This window comes from Corticium candelabrum, chromosome 9 (genome assembly GCF_963422355.1).
Source record: "Corticium candelabrum chromosome 9, ooCorCand1.1, whole genome shotgun sequence".
NCBI lineage: Eukaryota > Metazoa > Porifera > Homoscleromorpha > Homosclerophorida > Plakinidae > Corticium > Corticium candelabrum.
Genome location: NC_085093.1, coordinates 2,850,003 through 2,874,059, shown reverse-complemented (window position 1 = coordinate 2,874,059; position 24,057 = coordinate 2,850,003). Strand labels below are relative to the sequence as shown.

General features: G+C 44.2%; 1 protein-coding gene across 1 annotated transcript in view; it reads left to right on the top strand.

The window, feature by feature from the left end:
* Positions 1-22,450: 22,450 nt before the first annotated feature.
* LOC134184434 (TNF receptor-associated factor 6-like) overlaps positions 22,451-24,057 on the top strand; it is a 2,250-nt gene continuing 643 nt past the window's right edge. The window contains exon 1 of the mRNA XM_062652121.1: positions 22,451-23,807. Within this exon, the coding sequence (XP_062508105.1) occupies positions 22,532-23,807 (1,276 nt within the window). The 5' untranslated portion in view covers positions 22,451-22,531. The remainder of the gene's footprint in view (positions 23,808-24,057) is intronic.

Below are 24,057 nucleotides of genomic sequence, written 5' to 3'. Positions count from 1 at the left end.
ACGTATTGTATAGCTAGGACTCGGCGTTTCAGTAGACGGTCTGAAAACTCCGTTAGACGTGTTACTCACGAAAGCGAGGCGCCTACGGATACCGTACAACTAGTTAAAAAGAATTCAGGCAACAAGCGGGCGCTGTCACTGGGTGGCTCCTCGGCAAGATGTGTAACGCAGTTGCTGTCCAGCTGGTGATAAAGTCTGACCTTCCGTAGGCACGACAGCGCCATGCATGTTGGCTGAGGCTACGTTTGATATACGCTTCCACGCTCTGAAAGCAATATTCAATTGGATTCAGACAACAGCTGTATGGCGGAAGTCTGATATTAAAGATGCTTGTCGTCAGCTGTATCTTTAATTAAATAACCACTGGCTGCTCCACATCCGATAACAAGGTGCGTTATGAAAGAAATGTGCGCGGTTTCTAGCTAGACTACTAGGGTGTCCTAGTCAAGTGAATGACTGAACAAAATAAACCGACTGAACCTCGGATAATTGAACGCAAAATACTATAAGTAATTAATGGATTTTACAGTTTTGTAACTCGTATTGTTTGCAGTGGATATGGCAAAGATGCTGTACAACTAAATATGTCTAGTAGGACTTGTGCTCTATTTCATCAAATGGTTATGTTTATAGACGTCTCTGTGACATTTTCTGACTCATATCATAAAAATAGAAAATGCAAGCAATGTAGTCTCGCGTAGCCAGACCCTACCGCCGCGTCATGACGTAATTTTTCTTCTTCTTTGTATGTAATACGCTTAAATGCTTAATAATCTAAGTGCTATAATAAATTTAGAACGGTTATCACGTGACAGAATTTGTAAACGGAAACGTAACAAATAGCGAAAATGGTCTGGAAGAGATTGACGCGCACACGGTGCACTCGAGGCTACATCCGGGACATGTTTAAAAGGCAAAGTCGGAAAAAGAGATCGGTAGAAAGTGGGATCGCTGTTTGAGCGACTCACTGATTAAATCCGGCGCTGGATTTGACGTGGGAGCTCTCTTCTCACTGCTCGTTTTCAGCGGACGTCCATTAGACTCGATCCAGTCTCTCCCCGCCTTCGTCATTCCCCGGATAGTCAATCCTCGCCGTGGAGAGACTGGTTTCAGACCGCCCTCAGGAATTTTTCGTCATTTAGATACGGTTTCATGGTCACATAATGACATGCAAATTATCTAGGTAGTTGTAGCCAATTGCCTATTTTGTTTCCCGGAGGTCTCGAACCGGTGTAGCAGGAAATCCGTCCCGGCAGGAAATCTGTCCCGGCCGAGACGGATTTCCTAGGAAATTGGTCTCGGAGCTAGGAAATCCGTCACGCCCTGCATGTTCTAGGAAATCGGTATCGGGCGGGACAGATTTCCTAGGAAATCGGTCTCGGAGCTAGGAAACGCAGCTCACTCTGAATGTTCTAGGAAAACCCAGAACGGCCGGTGTTTCGGTATTGAAAATGCCTCCATGCAGCAGGGAATTTACTAATGGGCCTAAATCATGATATATTTAACCACGTTTCTAGGGAACATAACACAGCATTCCAGGTTTCTCATTTGTACTGCAGCCTCCCACTATACGTATGTATACGTACAGCACAGTTTAAACAAAGTTCTAGGCTCATCATACACACAATGCAAACAGTAATGCACGTTGAACGCAAACACGAACTATATACATGTGTATAGTGTCAGCTAGTGTATGCATGCAGAATTTTTACTTGCAGTTACCACAGGTCCATTTTTTGCTCCTAGTAGGCAATATCGGTCTAGCACATTTCAAATGACACCAATCATCGCATTTCTGGCACTTCACTGTAGCAGCAAATGTCTCGGGCATCAAGCACCAACGACAAAGCTCAATCATGACACCGCGAAGTCTCTTGGGACGATGAGCCGTGGTCTTTGTCATCTGCGGAAAAGGCATCATTTCTTTCTGCTGAAAGCATTTGAGAAGGTGCCGTCTCATCAGTGCCTGGTCGAATTGCAGAGTCGATAAATTGTCTCCAAAAGCAAGATGCACAGCAAATGCAATGGCAAACAGTCCGCAATCCGAACCTCCCCTCTGCTGTTGGACATAGGGCTTTTGAACAAACAAGTTGATGGGATCATTTCCATCATCATCGTCTTCGCTATCATCTTCTACCGCCAGCCTATAAATCAAGGCTAACTGGTGACTGAGAGAAGTACTAAGTTGAAAACCGGCCTCTTTGCTGTCATAAACTGATATATGTTGGCCACAGCAACTAGAAGTTACCCAATGGCTTCGCTCAGGGACGTGATGTATCTGGATGCCCTCATGCTGGACTGGGATAAAACCATTCGTCTGTGCAAGTAACGGTGACTGTAGGCCATCAATGTGTGGAAACTGTTTCTTTAGTATGTTGTGAGCAAGAGAAATATGCTCATCCGTAAGCTCGCGGCCTTGCATGAGAATTTCTCTCATTCGCCTTGAAATAGTGAAACTGTTCTTCTTAGATTCCTAATCAATTCATGGAATACGTAAGTTAAACCTTTCAGAGGGTTTCCCAAAGAGATACTTACTATAGTACGTCTTCGTTTTGTTTGGGGTTGAGTTTGGCCCCTATAATCAAGCTTGCGCTTACGTTTTCCATCTTCTTCTCTGCTATTCTCCTCCTCATTCGCTGTCTGACTGCATTCTTTGTCATCTTCATTTGTCTGTATAAGGCAAATCAAATCATAGAGAAGGATTACAGAATAGAAGATATTTTTCAATGAGCTAACCGCAAGCTGGAAACGTACTCTTTTCTTAGGTTCCAACCGTAATTTACGTCTGTCACATTTGATACTTCTGCTTCCAACAGTGCCCTTGTCAGTTTCATCTGAGATTTCCCTGGATGAAGCTCCCTTGTCAGTTTCATCTGAGATTTCCCTGGATGAAGCTGATGGTTGAGTTGTAGATGGTAATGAACGGGCCTCTATTTCTGTCCTGTTATCCATCACCAATAACCCCTGCAAGGCACAGAAGGTGGAAAATATCCAAACACAGCTATAGTGCTCTATTAGGCATATGAAGTTGGTGTAAAATGGTATATTAACGACATTCATTATTTTTAGATTAATTGACTGTCACTGTAGAAGACCTCTACCTGTCCTTCATTTTGATGTGTCCTTGAAGGTTGCGCATCAAGTTGGAATGCAACTGAAGCATCCACACGTACACATGCAGACGCAGGGGATAGAAGAGGTAAGTCATCCGCGTGCCATTCAATGGCTTCTGCAGCATTTTCATCTTCATTGATCTAATAAACAGAACTTATGCCATGTGTATGCAAAACAATCATGTTCAAATCGCTGCATACGGTATCTTTGCACTCGTCTGAAGTGCCAGTACCACATGGCTCGTAGCTCTGCGGTGGATAATACGGTTTGAGACGACTTGCATGAAAGATTTGCTTCAGAACAGCACCATTTCCATTTTTCAGCTTGAAACAGCCTTTCGGAAGACGTTCTGACACCCAGTATGGACCAGTCCACTTCACGTCCAGCTTTCCACCCTTACGGCTGTCATGTTAACTATTTTTTAAAAGAACTTGGTCATTGAGATCGAGAGATAAAGAATATGTATTATGGCGCTTGTCATAGTAAGCTTTCTGGCGTTCCTGGGCTTTGACAATATTTCGTTTTGCAGCTGCTGTATACTGGTGTTTCAGATTGACTAGCAGTTCTACATCATGTTGCATCTCTTCATCAGTCAGGCAATGCATCGTGGTTTCCGCAGTTGAATCTGAGACGTGGTGTGCATGCAGTTGCACATCTAGAGGCATACGAGGATCTCGATTATTAAAAAGAAAGAATGGTGTGAATTTGGTCGAAGCATGAACAGCAGTGCGATAGGAAAATAGAATAGCCTCAATTGTTGAATCCCAGTCTTCATCTGTGCAGTTTGTCATCTGGCAGATTCCATTTTTCAGTGTCTGATTGAAACGCTCAGTCAGTCCGTTTGTTTGAGGGTGGTAGGCAGACGTAATTCTGTGTTTGACTCCTGTCTTTGTCAAAAGTTCATTGCAGATAGCATTGCAAAACTCGCGACCTTGATCGGATATCAACACCTCTGGAAATCCATGTCGTAGAAAGAGTGAGTTAAGGAAATCAGCAACGTGAATTGCTTCTTTCGATGGAATTGCTTTGGCTTCAGGCCATTTGCTGAAGTAATCGACAGCCACAACAATATACTGATTGCCACTACTAGTGACTTGCAATGGTCCAACCAAGTCAACGCCAATTTGCGACCAGACCTTAGATGGTACAGGTAATGGATGTAACGGTTCTGATGGATGATCAAACTTTCTTTTCACTCTCTGACATATATCACAATGTTGAACCTGAGAAATGAAATGTGCAGAGACAGTATTTTGAAGCACCTTCTGAAAAAATTATGCATGCTTGTTCTCACTAGTTGTTTCACATCAGCTACTATTCCTAGCCAGTAGTACTTCTTTGTCACTCGATCTAGCGTTTTGTCCCTGCCAAGATGATGACCTCCAGTGACATGACATCCTTGGAGAATCTGGATATACAGAGAAGACATAATGTAAACATTTTATTAAGTCAACATGACGACATTTTGTCATCTGCCCTTGCAGTTTACTAGCAGGGGCGTACCAAAACTGCCAAAGGGTGAGGGCGACCAATTTTGAAATTACTGACTTACACCAACAGACGATTTCCGCAACTTCCAGTTTAGGTATAGACAATTAAATATATTATTTACTTTTATTTATTTGGAGTATATGGAGTCTTTATTACAGGCCAATATTAAAATATACGATAATGTGGATCATATTATAGTTTTTCATGACCAGTTTGTGGCAAAGTCAAAACATAACTTTGGGGACGTACAGTTAGGTCAATTAGATTAATTGGTGGGGACACTGTTTTTCATTAGCTGGATGGTAGCGCACGCTAGTCATGCTTTGTCACGTGCCGCGGTCACCTCCTTTAGCGCGCGTTAGGCCCGAACAATTAAAAATGATTGCTACACCCCAGTTTAGGGCATGCATGGCTAACTAGAGGTGAAACCCGTAACTCCGAGAAATTAGAGAGTTCACCTGTCTTTTTGTCGTATCGTCTCTGATAACTTGTCTGCGTGTCGATTGTTTCTTGTCTTGGAAGTAGAGAATCCCTTCCTCTAGCTGGAACAGTTTGGATTTCTTACGGACACCACTCTTCTCGCTTTCCGAGAGACCTAGATCACCAACATCGTTAGGAGGATCGGCAATCGCACGGACGTAGAGACGGTGTGACAGCTGTTCTTCGTCAGCCTACCTGTTGGATATGAACCGTTTTCAAGGTAGAAAACGACCCGCTCGTACATTTGCTCTTCCATGGCGCTTCCCGTCATTCAGAATATCAAACAATTGCACATGCGTGTGGGTGAGACACACAATGACATATTTCCTGCGTGGTGACAGATTTCCTAGCGCCTCGGCCGAGACAGATATCCTAAGGAAATGTGTCTCGGCCAAGACTAATTTCCCAGCGTAGTGACAGATTTCCTAGCAAATCTGACTAGCCGAGACAGATATCCTAAGGAAATGTGTCTCGGCCGAGACAGATTTCCCCGAGACGGATTTCCTACTACACCGGATGCCTCAGTCGTTGAGAAATCGTGAAAGAGCAGGTATGTTTCGTAGCTCTGACAGCTTGTACATGTAGGAAGTTTATAGAAATAATCTAGACGTCTCTAACTATAGGCAGGGTTCTTGCGGTTCCTGTATGGGTTTAGCTATTAGTGTCCTAGGACTTGCGCAGAATCCAGTCTGTTTTGGCGTATTTTTCAAAGTCCTATCATGCAGTGTGTATCGATGTCTGAGAGCGCTTTAGCTTCCCATCGTTTGGAGAGCATCTTACGAGAAGTTTTTGGCTTTGATTCATTTCGAGTCGGTCAAGCTGAGGCTGCTAGAGAAATCTTGGCTGGTAGAGATGCCTTTGTTCGCATGAAGACGTCAGGAGGAAAATCCCTGTGTTATCTTCTTCCTGCTCTTATTTTTCCTGGTACATCGATTGTAATAAGCCCTCTGATATCTCTTATGGAAGATCAGGTAGGCAGCAACAGAAATATACGCTTGTAAGAATTGGTTTTCTCACTTTTCTTCACTTCCTGGACGTTTGTTGATTGAAAGGTTGCAAGTTTAGTTGCTAAAGGTATCAGAGTGACTAGAGTTACTCGTTTGAAGGATGAGCAACTAGTTTCAGACATACTTGCTAAAAAGTACAAGCTGGGTGAGATAGTCTACTCTGGTGTGTTCATCACACTATTACAGCATGTATTTCTATAGTTTACATGTCGCCTGATGCCATTACTGCACCATTCTGGAGAGCAGCATTGGCTGGAACTTTGCAGAAATCTATTTCTTTCTTTGCTGTTGACGAGGCTCATCTGGTAGAGGAATGGGGTCCACTTTCATATCAGCGTTTAAGGAATTGTCTTACCTTCGTTGTGTCTTGTCTGTTCCTATTATGGCACTATCTGCAACAGCTCCATTGTCTGTTGTCTCAGTCGTCACTTCTTGTTTGTGCGTGAGTGAATGTCTTGTGATATCTGGATCATTGAATCGTTCAAATCTTTTCTACGTCATTGACTCTAACAAGTCTCTCAGTTCTGTCTTCTACTTGTTGTGTTCTAATCTATCATCGACCTCATCTCTTGAAACTGTTCCTAAAGTTCTGATATTTTGCATGTCTAAGGACACTCTGTACAATGTCTATAGTCATTTGGTGCGAAGCTGAAATTCGGTGACACAACATGCTGTTGGTCAGTACCATGCTACGATGAGTACAGGTGGTCGTAACAGACATTATGAGTTGTTCAAGTGTGGTTTGCAAAGAGTAATGGTTGCCACCAGTGCATTTGGCTTAGGCATTGATATTCCTGATATAAGGGAAGTTATAATATTTGGTCTTCCCAAAACAGGGTCAGAGTTTGTGCAGCTGTCTGGCTGCGGAGGAAGAGACCTGTCAAACTCTTGTCTTGTACGGCTTATTGTTAGGGACGCTGATATGAAAGAATGTGACAGAGGATTACAGAAGCTGGTAGCTGGGAATCTATGTCTCAGATACACTATAATAAGAAACATACTGGAGTCAGATGAAATCATTGAAACACGTGATCTGTGCTGTTCAGTGTGTAATGGTACTACTCGCCCCAGAATTTTCTATGCAGAGATGACACCTTCATCTTCTCTTTCTGTTGTTTCTGTGCCAGTTAGAACAAGGCGAGTGCTTGCTGCACAGAAAGAGTCACTGAGGAGAGCTCTTGTTCAATTTAAGCAATCAATTAAGGGTTCTGGGTTGGTTTAGGATGAGAAGCTTAGAAGCTGTGCTACCGTATGCTTCAATCAACTATATCGTGAAAAATGCCAGAAAAATTTGTACAGAAAGAGACGTGGAGTTGTTGGGTGTAACAAAGGAATTCAGTTTAAGGATTTTCAAAATAATTGAGTTGCACATTCCTAGTACTACCTGCAGTCTTCTTTCAACTGAAGTTAATAGCAACAGTAGACCAGTTCGTCTCTTCTTTCAACTGAAGTTAATAGCAACAGTAGACCAGTTCGTCAGTGTTCTGCAAGACATCTTAAATGATATTTCTAACTTAAGTTCACTTTTGCAGACGAGTAGTCAGATTGTTATTTCTTTTTCTTATGCTTATAGCAGATTTCTGTAATTTTAATATCAACTCATATCCTACACAAATGAGATTAGGTGGGTATAGTAAGTGGCAATTAGACTTGAACTGGCTTAGTATTAAAATTGAATGTCATCTGACGTCTCTATTTCTTTATGTAACTCTAGTGGGTTGTATTCTGTATGCAGCTCAAGGTCATGTTTCTGTAAAAACTTTCTTATTCACTGTTTAGTAAGTGCTTTGTGGTATCCCAGAGTCATAGGTGTACTGATCGATCGAATGTGCTGTTTGATGGTAGCTTTCGTCCTGGTGTTTGCAAGTTACCTGGTGTTCTCTGAGAGTTGCTACCATTAGCTTGATGTGTGGGTGTGATTCTGTTGTAGTGTGTTTGGTTGAATGCTCTGGCAGACACACGTAACTTGGGGACATATGTGTAGAAAGACGCCGCGCGCGTGCGTGCGTGCGTGCGTGCGTGCGTGTGTGTGTGTGTGTGTGTCTGTCTGTGTGTGTGTGTGTGTGTGTGTGTGTGTGTTTCTTTTGCTTTATAATGAATATGTGTATTTCATCAGTGATGACTACATCTACTAACATGGTGCACAGCTGTGTCAGCTAAATTCTGGCTAGGTTTGTACATGTCTGTCAGACTGAGATCCTGTTACTGATTATTATAGCTGAAGATCATGTAGTATTTCAGCCACTTCATGATTTTCCTGCATTTCGTGTTCTTGGTCAAGTTCAAGTTCAGGTTTATGCAGAAAATATTTTATCCACTATGTTTGGTGACAGCTTGATAGCCTTTACTCATAGGGTTAGTGATTGTTTTTGTAAAGGCATTTCCTGATGACTTTGTGCTGCTTTACATGTGACTAATATCCCATCATTGTGTTTATTCATAAGAATTTTTGGTCTAAAACAATTTTGGCAAGTGAGGTGTCCAGGTATATTACAGTATCACACAGAATACAATTCAGCAAAATTGATGTGTTCTTCAAACTGACAGTTACAGATACATTGTTTATTTACAACTAGTGAACGACTAAATGACACCTTCAGCCAGAGGTGTGCATATATGTCATATAATGGTAGACTAAATAGTCTGTTAGGGGAAAGGAAGTTCATCTGATGCCTCAATCTCAGCATGCAGTTCTTGCAGGTTGGGATCATTGTCCAAATCCATTTCAGACCTTTGTAAAAACTTCCTCAGCCATTGCTGCGACAAAGCTTTTGCATATCCCAGGCTAATTGGAATGTTGAAGTCTTTGTTGTTTTGAGCTTTCGTGAAGGTATCTTGCAAGTTACTCTGTTTTCTCGTAGAGTTAAAACCATCTGTTTTATGTCCTGCAGTACTTCAGTTCTCGTATGTCGCTTCGAACGAAAAGGAGATTGGACTTGTTCGTCATAGAGTTCTGCACAGTCCTGTAACATCTGAGCTGACAGACTCACCACTTTCAGGTGGTGCTCAGTTATGTTGCTGCCTGAGAATCTCAGTGCTTTTTTATAATGAGATTATGATGTTCAACTGCCTGATCAATCGGTTTCCCATGGCCTGGTATTCCCGTGGAATTGATAGTACGATTGTAGGTTGCAATATGTGCCATCCATTTTGAAAAATCAGCTTTCAGGTTTGCTAGTAAGTTTGCTGCTTCAACACTGTAGTTTCGTCGTCTGCTGCAAGAAAGAACAGGAGCCACATTCGCCATTGCCGAATTATTCCTGGTCCATCCTCATACTTGATGACATCTCTTAGGTCATGGTAGAAGAGTGCAGCATGTACAAATGAGCGGTGGAAATTATAGACATGATCTGCTTCTGGCTGTTGTTCATCTGTAGGAACAGCAATGACTGTATCAACAAACTGGTTTACTAATTGGTTAATCCTTGTTTCAGTGAGTGGAAGTTCATCTGGTGGTAGTGTATGGCACTCATCATCAAGCTTCAAGAAGTCGAGAAGAGATGCAATCAAGTGGGCATCAAGTGCATTCTGTACAAATTCATCTCCTTGTTGGAATACCTTGGCATTACTTGTAACAGTTCTCCTCTTTACAGTGTCTCTAAGGTGAGCAAGTGACCCTGGCTGATCTCAGGATCCCAAAAAAAGCAGAAAGATGACCTTGAGACACTCCCATTGAAAATGAAAGTCACCAAGGTTTTCTTTTGCCCAAGTCAATTTGTCTCTAGGATTAAACTCTGCCACTCTTCTGCGCTTAGCTTCTCTTATGGTGGAACATGTCGCCTGATCTCCTACAACACACTGGTGAGTCATGCCATCAATGTTGAGTCTTCTTTGAGAGTCATCCAAAATTGTAACATTGTTGTCAATGTAGCTGCTGTCGATGTCCATGAGAGGCATGGGATAAAGAACTGATTTGTTGGTCTTCTGTCCATGTCTAGAATTGCTGCTTTTGAGGAGGCCATTGCAACTTCTGAAGTAATGGACAAGCAAGTTTTTCACATAACGTCTAGCTGCATGAATAAAGTACTCATCGTCTTCATCAGTCGGCAGTAGGTCTTGGTGGTTTAGAGATGATCTACGACATTGTGGTATACCAGCTGTACTCGATAATTCCTCAGAAGGGAGATTCATCACTTTAGTTGCCAGACGACTTGTGAAGTTCCAAGATTCATGGTGCCTGCCCTGTCTCTCATGCAGTACGTGTTTGTAAAAATTTATGTTGTCGTAGGCAACTATCCATGTTTCATGTTGGATGGCATTGCTTGACGCAATTGCATCAGCTGTTTGTTCTACCAAACGCAGAATTTCATAATGTGACAATGACACACCTATGTGATTCAAGCCTGTAATGACCTGCTTGCTAGTTCCTCGAGCAAGCAACATGAGTCCCACAAGAGTTTGAAATCCATTTACATGAGGGCTGTCCTTCTTTGCCAAAACACAAAGAGCAGAAAGGCTATGAACGTCTTTGACTGTCATAGATGGGAAGTAGTGTGTTCTGGATATGTGATATATTGACCAATAGAAAATAACAGTGTCGTTAGGTGAGGAGCTGTCTCCATGAGTAGGTCTTTTACTGTTTCAAATTTAAATTGGTGAACTGATCTTCGGTCTGATGGATTGAGCGGACCAGTTGACAATATTCCTTTAGTCTGTCGAAGTGTCACAAGTTCAGCATCTAGCGTATCCCGCACTCTATCCCAATTCACAGATTGTGCTTGTTCAAGATGCCTTTGTAATTGACATAGTTCTTGCTGATTCATCTGAGCTACAAGGTTGCCCTCATCTAGATCTTTCCGTAGTGATAACACTTGAAGGCAGCTCAGATGCAACTGACTCTGTAAATCCAAGATCTCCTTCTCAGACTGTAGTCTAGCTTCATGTAACTGTTGTTTTAGCAAACTTTGCTCGTCTTGTGTGTTTTTGATAATATTTTGCACGTGTATCTGATGGTCTGTAAACTGCATTTCGTTTTGTTGAGCTAATTCACGAAGTTGTCTTTCCAGGTTCAGTCGCTGTTGCCTCTCACTTTCCAGCTCGTTCGTTTGCTGCCGTATTTTCTCCAAGAGGTCGACTACATTTATGTTTGTGCTAGGAAGGCCAGAAGAACATGGTCTCTTAGAAGAGTCATGTGCTGTGTCCTCGTTCACACGCTTCCTTTTCAGGCCGAAATATTGTAGACACTGTTTCCTTGGTGCTTTGTCTTCTTTCTTTGTACTCTCCCCCCCCCCCCCCAAAGACATCTCTGACCACCTTTCCGACGTCAGCTTCGAGTAGCGGAGGCTTCTGGTGTGATTGCAATAGTATACTTACTTCTGCCTGGACGTCGTTTGTCAACGAACCTTCAGACTGCGTGCCGATCTCATAATGATTTTCAAACCTGCGTAAGTTGTACGTTTGAGATCTCAATGCCTAGTGACGGATTCGATCAGTGCGTCTAGAATAATAATTACCATTTGTGAAGTAAAGCTGTAGTGACACCAACGGACTGTTCTTTGGTCTGCATGGTCAATTGCACCCTACACTGGGAAAGATCACCGACTGAACACTGTACACTAAAGTGGAGAGACCTCTAGGCTGCTCGACTGAACTAACAACTAGCATACGTGGTCGTTAGCTACCTAGTAAAGAACGGAATGTTTTGACGCCCCGTTTCCTTGAAAACGTGTTGTTTTGCAGTAGACTAGACACTGTATGGCCTAGCAACAGGCACGGCATACGTATTCACACTGTAGAAGAATTGGATACCACTTACTAACAAATCACGATATTATGATACAAGCAGCGACCACTAAACGGATCCCGGGATCCGTTTATGTAACCCTGTCTGTTAGAAGGTAGGACCTCTTCAACGTTAATTGCACCGGAAGAAGGCGGTCTGAAACCAGTCTCTCCACGGCGAGGATTGACTATCCGGGAATGACGAAGGCGGGGAGAGACTGGCTCGAGTCTAGTGTGTCGGTGCATCAGAGGTAGGTGTTGGAGCCGTCTTATTCCAGGTTCATGACGGCAAATTGTTCCCAGTCGGATATGGAAGCAAGAAGCTCACCGAAGCCAAGCGAAAATACTCGGCTATTGAAAGAGAATGTTTGGCTGTGGTTTGGGCGGTGAAAAAATACCTACGCTACTTGTATGGTCGCGATTTCACTGTCCAGACAGACCATCAACCTTTACAGTATCTAAGCAAGGCAAATTTTATCAACGATCGCGTAAAGCGCTGTAGCCTCGAACTTCCAGACCAGAGAGCGCGCGAACTCTAGTCTGGACCAAGTCGATACTAAAATGATTTCGGAAATAGCCCTTCTTAGCCAATCAGCTTGTACAACCCGAATCTCGGTTGTAAATTCTGATTGGCTTAGCAAGAATTGGTTATGCTAAGCGCACTAGCACTGATTGCGCGCGTGTGAAATCCTCGTGGGCGGCTAAGTGCACGCCAGAACAATGACTAAACTATGCATACCAGAATAATGATCGGATCAGACTCTGCACACACATCTTAGTTTTAGTTTCAGCTTCAGTTCTTTTGATATTTTCAAGCTTGCGGTGACATCACCTTGACAACTGGTCGAGCGGTAGTCTCGCTAGTCGAGCGATTAGACTAGCTAGCGGTCTGCCGAAGAATCAAAGAGTCGTTGTTTCATGCCGTCCACCAAGATATCACCGTAAACACTGCAGACGTCTCTTCTTTGTTCGTGAGATCTCATGGCATTCTCAAATTGCCAACACGATTTCAAGAGAACAAACGAGCGAGTCGTCATTGAAAGAGTCGAAACAGGAGATAGTGGGGGTAAGAGGCGTGTCTGGTGATGAGAGAAAAGGGTCTGGGTCAACAAAACAGGCAGAAAACAATCAATGTAGTTTTCATTGATCTACACACCAAACAATCAACTACAAAGAAACGTAGTTTGCTCTGGTATCTAGACTAGTGTATTAGCACTCTAAGTCAACAACACAACGAAGTCCGCCAAACAAACTTAGTTTCTCGCACTGCGCAGGCGCCCCCAAGACGCCTTCCCGACACAACCCTAAACTACTACATCTCTTCCTTCTAAATTTTCTAAGTTCTCACATTACTACACTACAGATCCAGTCTTTCTGGAGGTCTCGAAATCCGTGCGGAACGCCGGAGGACAGGCGGAACGTCGGCAGCTCTCATTTCCAATTGCTGATCAGCCTCGGTCTCTGCTTGTTCTATTTGCTGATGTTCGGTGACATCCGGAGCGTTCGTTGCTGTTGACAATCTTGTGCTCTCTTCTCCTTGCTGTTGGTCTACCCCAATGTTGGGACTGTCCTCCATCATGGCTTGCCCCTCTGGACTTTTAGTCTCGGTCGTTCTCTGTCGAACGTGATCCATGTGTCGCTTGGCTAACCGTCCGTCCTCTAACCTCACTCTGAAAGATAAGGGTCCCGGTTAACTCTCAACCACGCCTGCTAACCAATCCTGGCTCCTGCCAAAGTCACGCACAAACACTGTTTGCCCGTTTCCAGATTCCGGCAACTGCAAGAATTGTCATTATCCTTCCTTTGTTGCTCTTGTGTTTCCCTTGTCTTTCTCGCCAGGTCCGGATGTAGTAAGTCCAGGCAACTTCTTGGTCTCCGTCCCATCAGAATCACAGCTGGCACCTCCCCTGTTGTCGCGTGTGGTGTGATTCTGTACCGAAATAGAAATTCATCCAGCTTCGTTTCCAGTGTTCCCTGTCGTTTTTCATTCGCTTCATGGCTGCCTTGAACGTTTGAACCGCCCTCTCAGCCAGCCCATTAGAGGACGGGTGGTAGGGTGCAGTTGTAATATGCACAATTCCCTTGCTCTTCATGAAGTTCCCAAATTCTTGACTAGTAAAGGCCGAGCCATTATCACTGATCATGATTTCAGGTAGTCCGAGGGTCGCAAAAATAGACTGTAGCACCCGAATGGTAGGTCCAGTTGCGGGGGAAGTCAGTGGTTTACTTCCAACCATTTAGAGTACGCATCTGACAGTATAAAGAACCACCGCCCCAAGAATGGCCCAGCAAAGTCGATATGTAATCTCGACCACGCACGTTCTGGCTCTCCCCAAGGGTGAAGAGGCGCTTTTGGTGGTGATCGCTGATGCTCTTGGCATGTCCCGCAAGATTTTGTGCTATCTTCTCTATATCAGCATCCAATCCCGGCCACCAAATGTAGCTTCTGGCTAGGCTTTTCATTCTAGATACCCCCGGGTGAGCCACATGTAATTCCTCTAACACCATCAGCCACGCTTTTGAGGTATAATGACTCGCGACTCCCACAGTACACAACCACCCAAGACACTTAACTCGTGCCGGCGATTCCAGTAATGTCTGAGCTCGGAGGCTACTTCTCTCGGCCATCCACTCAACACATAACGCCTGACAGTTGCCAGTTGTCCATCTCTATCTGTAAATTGCCGAAGTTGTACATTTGTTATAGGTCTGGCAGGAGTCATTTCCAAGATGTGCAGTGATAGCACCGATTCACTAGGATCCTCTGTCACTTCTGCTTTAACAGACAAAGGTAACCGACTGAGTGCATCGGCGTTGGCATTTGTCGTCCCTGGTCGATAACGTCGTTTGTACTGATAGCCACACAACATTATTGCCCAACGCTGCATGCGACCTGATGCCATCAACGGCACGCCCTTATTCTCTCCTAACAACGAGACCAACGGCTTGTGATCGGTAAGGATTGTAAATGCTCTTCCACTCAAGTATTGGTGGAACTTCTTCACTCCGAACAGCAATGCGAGTGCTTCGCGGTCTATCTGCGCATATCTCCTTTCTGCTTCAGCCAAGCTCCTAGATGCGAAAGAGGTTGGTCGCTCGGTACCGTCGCTAGCCTGTGTGAAAGCACGTCTCCTACCCCGTACGGTGAGGCATCACAGGCTACGATGACTTCCTTAATTGGGTCAGAATGTATTATCACTTGACTAGACTGGAGAGCCTCCTTCGCTCGTCTGAACGATTCCTTATGCTCATCTTTCCACTGCCAACGTACGGTCTGGCGCAAAAGCTGATACAGTGGAGCCAGCCTTGAAGCCAGCTTTAGTAAAAACCGGCCATAGTAATTAATCATACCCAAGAAGGACCGTAATTCCGTAACATTGTTTGGGTTCAGGTGCAGCTTGAATTGATTGTAAGAGATCGGTAGAAAGTGGGATCGCTGTTTGAGCGACCTACTGATTAAATCCGGCGCTGAATTTGGCGTGGGAGCTCTCTTCTCACTGCTCGTCTTCAGCAGACGTCCGTGGCCTCTAAGCCTTTGCCACAGGACTAGGAGCAGGGATAGCATTCTCAAATTGCCAACACGATTTCAAGAGAACAAACGAGCGAGTCGTCGTTGAAAGAGTCGAAACAGGAGATAGTGTGGTAAGAGGCGCGTCTGGTGATGAGAGAAAAGCGTCTGGGTCAACAGAAGAGGCAGAAAACAATCAATGCAGTTTTCATTGATCTACACACCAAACAATCAAACTACAAAGAAAAGTAGTTTGCTCAGTGAAATTTTGTATGCTTCAGGACCATAATGGTCTTGTTGTGTTAGTGTTAGGTTGCTCAATGAGTCATGATGTAAATGTTTGATTTAAATGGAAAACATATGTATTGAGACAGACAAACAGGCAGACAGACAAGCAAACAAGCAGTTACACAGGCAGGCAGGCAGGCAGCAGGCACGCACGCACGCACGCACACACACACACACACACACACACACACACACACACACACAAATGGACAAATGTCAAGCCCTCCACGTCATTCACGAATGACGTCAACCTTAAGGTCAGTTGCGGAGATAGCTCCCCTGCCTCTAGAGACAGGGCCTCCATGCGCTACGTGGAGGCTTAGGGCCAGCGCTACAATCCACCTGGAGCTTGGCCAGAGTCGTCCAGGGGCACTGACTATGGCACAGCTTTGGGAGTGGACACCAAGGTCCACAAGTACCCGTCTGCTGCATGATGTTACTGCCAAGCCAGAGGTCATGTCCACCCCAGTCAATGACCAGGTACTCATTTGTACTCCTGAGTCAAGAGAAGCAATTGTGTGTAAGTTTCTTGCTTAGGGAAATTATGCCATAGCTCGCCATCACCGTGACTTGAACCTGCAACCCTGACATACACGCACACACGCACGCACACACACACACACACACACACACACACACACACAAACAAGCAGTTAGACAGACAGGCTTTGACAGACACAAACAGACAAACACATAGATAGACGATTGAAATACAGCTAAACTACCAGACAGACAGACGTATACAGTTTGATCACCACACAAGTCACCAACTCAACACAACAAACCCACTCGACGCATACATGGCTCCTCCCAACACACCAACTCCGACACCCGACCGACTCGTATTCATAGGCGCAACGAATGCCCAACTAGAATTCCCAGGATCGTAACACTCCACACTACTCAACCTCATCGATCCATCCGACCCTCCAACGGCATACAACCGTTCCTTCAATACGCCAACACCGAGCTGCTGACGACGAACAATCATGTCCGGCTCACGACTCCAACTATTCGATCTGTTATTGTAACATTCTACACTACGAGTGATGCTTTCCGACGATTCCTTCCCGCCGACTGCGAACAATTTCCCGACGCACGATTTCCTGGGATACGCCTGTGGTGGGAGATCTTTCAAGTGGCGCAAACCTTTCACGAGACAGGCCCGTAGGCTGGTCGCAGGAGTGGGGGTGCATTTGCCAACAAAGTCTATGTGGTTTCAATTAAATGTAATCGCACTGCGCTAAAGTTTTTTTGTGGATTCACCACTTTGGAAACATGGTTAAAATTGTGTTTGTATACTTAGTTCACATAATTGTATTTGCAATTGCGCGGGCATTATCTAATAATACGTATCTGTATTCATAATTGTATATGTAAGACTTAGAGTTAGCAGAAGACAGTACCGAGTCAAGTTCGAGTCTGCGAGGGTGAAGGCGAGCATAATAATCGACTACGTTGTCAAGAGCTATTGGTACATCGTAGTGGATGTGAAGGAGAGCAAGGTGAGACAATCTGTCCTTAGCCATGGATGCGCGCATATAGTTGTTTAGGCGTCGTAAAGCACTGGCGCTTCTCTCACATTCACACGAGGTGACAGGTATGGTACAGGCGATGGTCTAAAGAACTGAGATGTTTGGGAAGTCAATGGCGTCACATTCTTTGATGGCTTTTGCTGGTGAGCACGGTCTCTTCTCAGGGAGCATCACCATATACCTGTTCCTCCAGCGCCTGAGTTCCGCGTCTATCAATTCAGGCGATGGCAGATCATCTCTGTACTTGATCAGCGCCTCTTCCAGGTTGACATCTTGCGAACATAGGATACTTGGTACAAGACCAAGTAGGGAAATGGCCGTGACTGCCGACTTTGAGAACTGCCGGTTGATGCTAATAATTATATGATCAAGAAAGGGAATTGCAACATTTCTCTGGAAATACTCGTGAACAGAAGCAGCTGGAATATTGCTGCGATTTTGTTGCCTTGCTGCAATGCGAGGCATTGCAATTGTACTTCCAACCTATTTTGCCATGTCTGAACTAACTTTGTAGATTTGAGAAAAGCTGCTTTCAACGTTTGCGCGCTCGCTGTTGTAGGTCCTCACAATTTCAGATATCATGTTATGCGCTTTCACGATATCAACAGCTTTGCTCTGCAGCTTTACGGTAATGCCCGAAAGGTGTGATAAGTACTGATATATCGTCACAAACACAACAACAAACTGAAAGGAAGTAACACTGGCCAGAATCTGCTGTGCTTCATTGCGGCCTGCATAGTCCCAGTCAGCATACGTAGCCCCATATTTCTCCAAGTGATAGCGGAAAGCTATCATCTCTAGAGCTTCAACCACAAATACGTACCCTTGATAGAAGCGCTGATAAGCCGAATGCCGCTCAGCCCATCGCGTCTTGCACAGATCGATCAGTGGTTTCCTCCTCTCTTCATTGACCACATTGTGGTTGATGATCATCTCTAGAACACGACTTCTCTTTGGACTATTGAGAAAGAAACGGCTGCATTTCTTAACGCAATCGATCACATTACGCACTTCAGGAAGAGCACATGACTTGCTTATCACAAGGTTAAGGCAGTGGCCACTGCAGTGTACGTAGGTGGCTAAAGGAGCTTTATGTCTAATCCTGGCCTGGACACCCACTCGATCTGAAGACATGTTGCTGGCGCCGTCGTAGCCCTGACCACGCATAGTAGCAAGTGGTATGTTATTCTCTTCCAGAAAGCCAAAGATACCATCTGCAATCCGCTCCCCAGTAATTCTGTCCAACTTCAAAGACGTTAAAAACTCTTCTCTGACCTCTTTAGTACTTCTGTCAACAAACCTGGCGCAGATGGCAAGATGCTCAACGTTATGCGAAGTTACCTCGTCAGCAAGGATGGCGTAAAGGGTGCAGCTGTCAAATCACCTATTATTCCCTGTAAGAGGATGTGGTTTCCCATGACTTTAATCAGCTCATTTGTGTTTGAGGAGAAAGATAAGTTGCACATCGCATTGCAGGAATTTCCAGGTGCCTTCTTAACTCTTCATCGTGCACTGCCAGAAGCCTCAGCAAAGAAAGAAAATTACCTGGATTTCCAGGTGATTCCACACTCTCCGTCTCCACGTAAAGCAATGCACTGTCTGGCGCAGTACAACACAGCAGAAGCAATGGACTTCAGGACAGCACGATTACACGCGACATTGGCCGCCCTGCGGGTGTCCGACTGTGCAGTAATGGTAGTATCTGGATTCTCCAAGGTTCGCTTGAAGTCATCAGCTTGCTCAATGGCTTGATGATGGTATAAGCACTGCCCGTGCTCCTTTGATTTTTCTCCTTTCTTGTTCCAATCACAAAAGGCTTGCATACAAACTTCCCCTTGGACACTTTAGCAACGAAAATTCCACAAGCAATGCAAAAGACACCATCCACTTGCTCGCTGTAAACCATCCACGGGTGTTCTGATAGCCAAACAGGACGAAAAGCTCGGTTGCGGCCACCAATACATGTCGGAGGAAAAACTTGGTCGGCACGAGGCTTTTTGTGATTTGTCAGTAGGTTGTACTTCTCCGCAGCACCCAGAGCCTGCATGGACTTGCAGAAATCGACAGGAGACTTGGCTTTGAAAAACAATTTGCCAATATCATCCACTAAATCATGATCAGAAGTATTAGCATGATGGCATTGCTGATTGCCGCCTGCGACGGCTACACGCTGAGCCTCGTTTTCGTAAACTTCACAGCATGTGTTGCGCAAGGACTCGACATACGTGGCGGTAGAGGACGACCCTACTCTTTTTACACTATCACTACAGCACTCACCGGAAGTCGGTGTTAGTTGATCGTCTACTGCAACCAGCTGTGTAAAATCTGGATCAGGAGTCACAAGTTGATCACGTGCCCTATTCGGAACTAGAAAACTGTCCAGCCGTTGACATGTAGCCGCTGCTTGCCTCCTTTTTCTATCTTTTTCCTGAGCCCGTTCCATATAGTGTCACTGTGACGAACACACACTTCTCCACGTTACCAGGTAGCAGACAGGATAGCCAAATATCTGGCACGTACTTTGGAGTTTCAACACATCCCTCAGAGTCCTTTTGCCTACTAGCCCGGACTTCTTCCGTGAACGGGTCCGGGGAGGATGCACGTGGGTCCGGGGAGAGTGCACGTGCACCCAGTGCACCCCCCAGCCTACGGGCTTGGCCGAGATGATATCGTTTAGCTTCGTCTACGATGTCTCGACACTCCATCTTGCTTCGTATGAGCTCCTTACAATCGACGTGTTCGATAAGGAATCGGTCGGCAAGACGGGAAGGCGAATGTGACGAAGCAATTCGGGGAGGTTGGCCGCACGATGCTTGGGATCGTGTTTTACCTAGAATCAAGACAAAATTAGGACAGACACACCAAAGGATGAAACTATGTGTTATATATACAGTAGGTAGATACACATTAGTTTACAAATATAATTATTGATATTATTTATCATACATTTCTGTATTTAAATTTAAATTAATTAATTTAATAATATAATTAATTAATTTATGAATTAATTATATGCATAGATAATTATATTGTTAAAATTTTATGCGGAATAGTTGTGAGCAGATCCTGTTTCTCTACATCAGATTTTGAGTCTAATCTAGTGTTGGTCATCTGTACATTGGATTGTGTGTGTCAATCGTGGACTAAGTTGTTCTAAAAGATCATTAGAATGTGAATGAATGTTTATCTTGTCTCTGTCATCGTTTTTGATGCATTGGTTTTTATATACTGTTAGTCTGACAGTCAGACTAGTGTGTGTGTGTGTGTGTGTGTGTGTGTGTGTGTGTGTGTGTGTGTGTGTGTGTGTGTGTGTCACTGTGTGTGTGCCCGAGGCAATAAATTATAGAAAACTAAGGTTTTATACCTGACTAAGCACTACTCAACAGCAATTTATCACTAATGGATCTCTATATAACTTACACTTGATGTAGTGAGTGTCAGTCAGAGAATAAACAGATCTATTTATGCAGCTGAATTCAGTCAGAACTCATTACTCACACACCCAATAATCCAACACCCTCACTGACCAAGTGGTACACCTAAAACCAATTTACATGGTCACTTAGTATTTGTTACCACTAATCCAACAGTTGGGTTAGTCAGGCCAGAAACCAGTGGGGCAAATGTGGTCAGAATAAGGAGGTCTAACTGTAGCCACAAGTAAGTTACTCAGACTCACAACAGTAACACAATCATAGTAACAAGCTACTACCACACACTGGAATTGTTCCACACATTACAGCACCAACTTCTCACAAATATTGGGAGCCATTAATTTTTGTGACATAACATAATGTGGTATACTAAATTCAGGCAGCTTGACATGTCAAGTTTGGTCTTTAGTCTGTGAGCACACATCCTGGTTCTATTCCCTTCATATTTAAGTATCAACAGCCAAAAGGGTTTTCATGGAAAGACTCTTAGGCTTTGAGCTTGTCAACAGGAACTAAGTGTTTCTGTAATAGCACACCAAACCACCTTCCCACACCTGCTAACCTCCTTCCACATGCTCTTATTCCAGCTTGGCCCTTCCAATCAGGCAAAAACACACACATGGGGCTATTTGGCAGGAAGCGTGCCCAAGTCGCCATAGCAACCAATAACAACCAATCACACCCAACAACATTGCACAACCACAATGCACAGTAACAACAACAGGAGGATGAGATAGAAATAACCTCGACAGGAAACAGGGGGAATGAAGCCAACTCAAGCACAACAACCCCAGGACTAAAATTATGTGCTTCTCTCTGACTCCGCAATGGCTCCTCTGACTAATCTTCAAGTAGTGTTTGTAGCAGTTGCCCTACTCCGTCCTAATCATCCTACAATACCTGCCCACTAAGCGGCCTACTTATTACATTACACTATGTTACAGTGTCCTACACTACAATACACCACATTACAGTATACTACAGTACACTACAATACACCACATTACAGTATACCACAGTACAGTATATACCACAACTACATTAGATCACCTAACCACATCACTCAGCCAACAATCAGAGACAACAAATCTTCCCTACCCAGCGTATCACGGCTAGATAGACTTCTTTCTCGCTCGTAACGTTCAGTTCGTCGCTCGATATGAGCGAGATGAGGTGCTCGCACGGATGCGAGAGAAACTCGTCGCCACAACAGACATCAGCGAATCTCTCGCGCGCAATTAACACATCAACCGCTTCAGTCAATTGCGTGCAGCCATTCGCCTCCGCGAAATTTCTTATGCCTAGGCAGTTGGCCGGCTCTAAATGTTCTTTTAAAAATTCGCAACATATTTCTTGTACTGATTCTAGTTGTATGAGTGAGGCTGTGGCGAGAAGGTCTTGGACGTTGTCGACTGTGACGTCCGATGTCCCGTATATATCAACTCCACGATTCGGTCTAGGACGTCGCGGTCGATGTCTTTCATCGTGACGACGTCTTGCGTGGCTTCTGCCATGTTGGTGGTGAACATGGTACGGAAATAGGGACTGCTGGCGGCGAGGACGGCGCGGTGTGTGGAGATATCCATCGTGCCGACCTTGAGGGTAACGTCGCAGAGTCGGCCGTCATTTCGGAATTCGTTGATGAGGTGGAGAAGCTTGGCGCTGTGTTTGTAGCGATTGATCTCGAACGCCCTTGCCATCGCAATACATCCGGGAGGTTTGAGTTACTTTGAAGCCCGTATGTCGGAACTGCAATGTTTACGGAAGTACGCTGAGCGGCTCGGTTTGTCTTGCTTGTTGCAGCTTGGTTATACGGCACGTTTGCAGTACGCTAGTCGTGCTACGATTATTGAGATCGAGTGGGTGTATGGATTAGGTCTGGGTGTTGCATGAATCTGTTGTGTCAGTGGAATCTTGTAACATTGTTCGTACGCACGTGTTCTTGTGCGCAACATGGCGGCTGAGGAGAGAGGCTTCGATGCTGTGTTTGCTGAAACTGTCGCTGATAGATTTTTGTGCCCCATTTGTTTTCTAGTTTTACGAGAACCGAAACTCACAGATTGTGGCCATCACTTTTGTGCAAATTGTTTTGCAGACTTGCCAAGCGCACCGCTAGAAGTACCTGCACTGGGCAACGAGTCGTACATCTCTTGCCCTTCGTGTAGGACGCGGTTGATGAAATCAGAGATTTTTTCCAACAATGCGCTGAAACGAGAGATACTGGATTTGATGATCAAATGTGATCGACATGAGAAAGGTTGTGAATGGGTTGGGGAGTTGAGATACAGAGAGACTCATGAGAAAGAATGTGAATATGTTGAAGAAACGTGTGAAAACGAATGCGCAGAAATGGTGATAAGAAAGGAAATGAAAAATCACAAGGCAAGACTGTGTGGAAGGAGAGTCACTAGTTGTGATTATTGCAGTGCCACAATGGAATGGATGGAGCTTGCAGCTCATTACCTGACATGTCTTCTGTATCCTGTTGGCTGCGTCTACTCGTGTGGGCAAACATTGGCAAGAGATCAGATGGAAGATCACACTGGCAGGCAAGGAAATTGTCCAAACAGTGTTCTTAGTTGTGATTTTAGAGATAATGGGTGTCAGTTTGAAGGAAAACGTCATGAACTGTTAAGGCACATTGAAAGTAACACAGCTAACCATCTTAGTCTGATTGCCAAGGAACTAAGAACAACCAAATTAGTGTTGGAGAAAACTGAACAGAAGTTGGAGAAAACTGAACAGAAGTTGGAGAAAACTGAACAGAAATTGGCATGCACAGAGAGTAGACTGTTAGAGATGGAATCACAGTTGTGTGAAGAATTGATCAGAAGGAACTATTCTCTTCCACCTGTTTTAACTGCTAGCAAGTTTGTGCACAAATGGAGAATAGAGAACTGGTCTGAGAAAGTCACACAAGCAAAATTAGAGAAACCAGGTGAAAATTTGATTAAGAGCAGTTCATTCTATGTATACCCTGGGTATCATCTGTATTTTCGAGTCTATCCAGTTAATGTTATTGATGTCAATACTTTTGAGAACTATGTTGGTGTTTATCTGTATCCAAGTCGTGGAGAGTTTGATGAGAGGCTTGTTTGGCCTTTTCCATTTTCGTTTGATTTTGCAATTATTGATCAACAACTAGCAGGAGAGAATGTTGTTCATCAGTTTTCACCTCCCTACAAGGATGCATTGAATCTTGGAATCGGAACCAAGAGAGTGGGATGGGGTAAGCCAAGGTTTGTCTCTCTCAAACATTTAGAGTCTCGTCACTACATTAAGGACGACTCTATTGTTTGTGAACTGACTATTCATATGAAGAATTAGCTTAAACTGCCACTCTACAACGCTAAGCGACAGTTATAGATTTTGTTGGCAGTTGTCATTGTTATTGTGATTTTGTTAATTAAAAAGCTGATTTTTAATTTTTGTTTTTGTAAAAGTGAGTTTGCAAAAATTGATTTCATACATGCATTCTT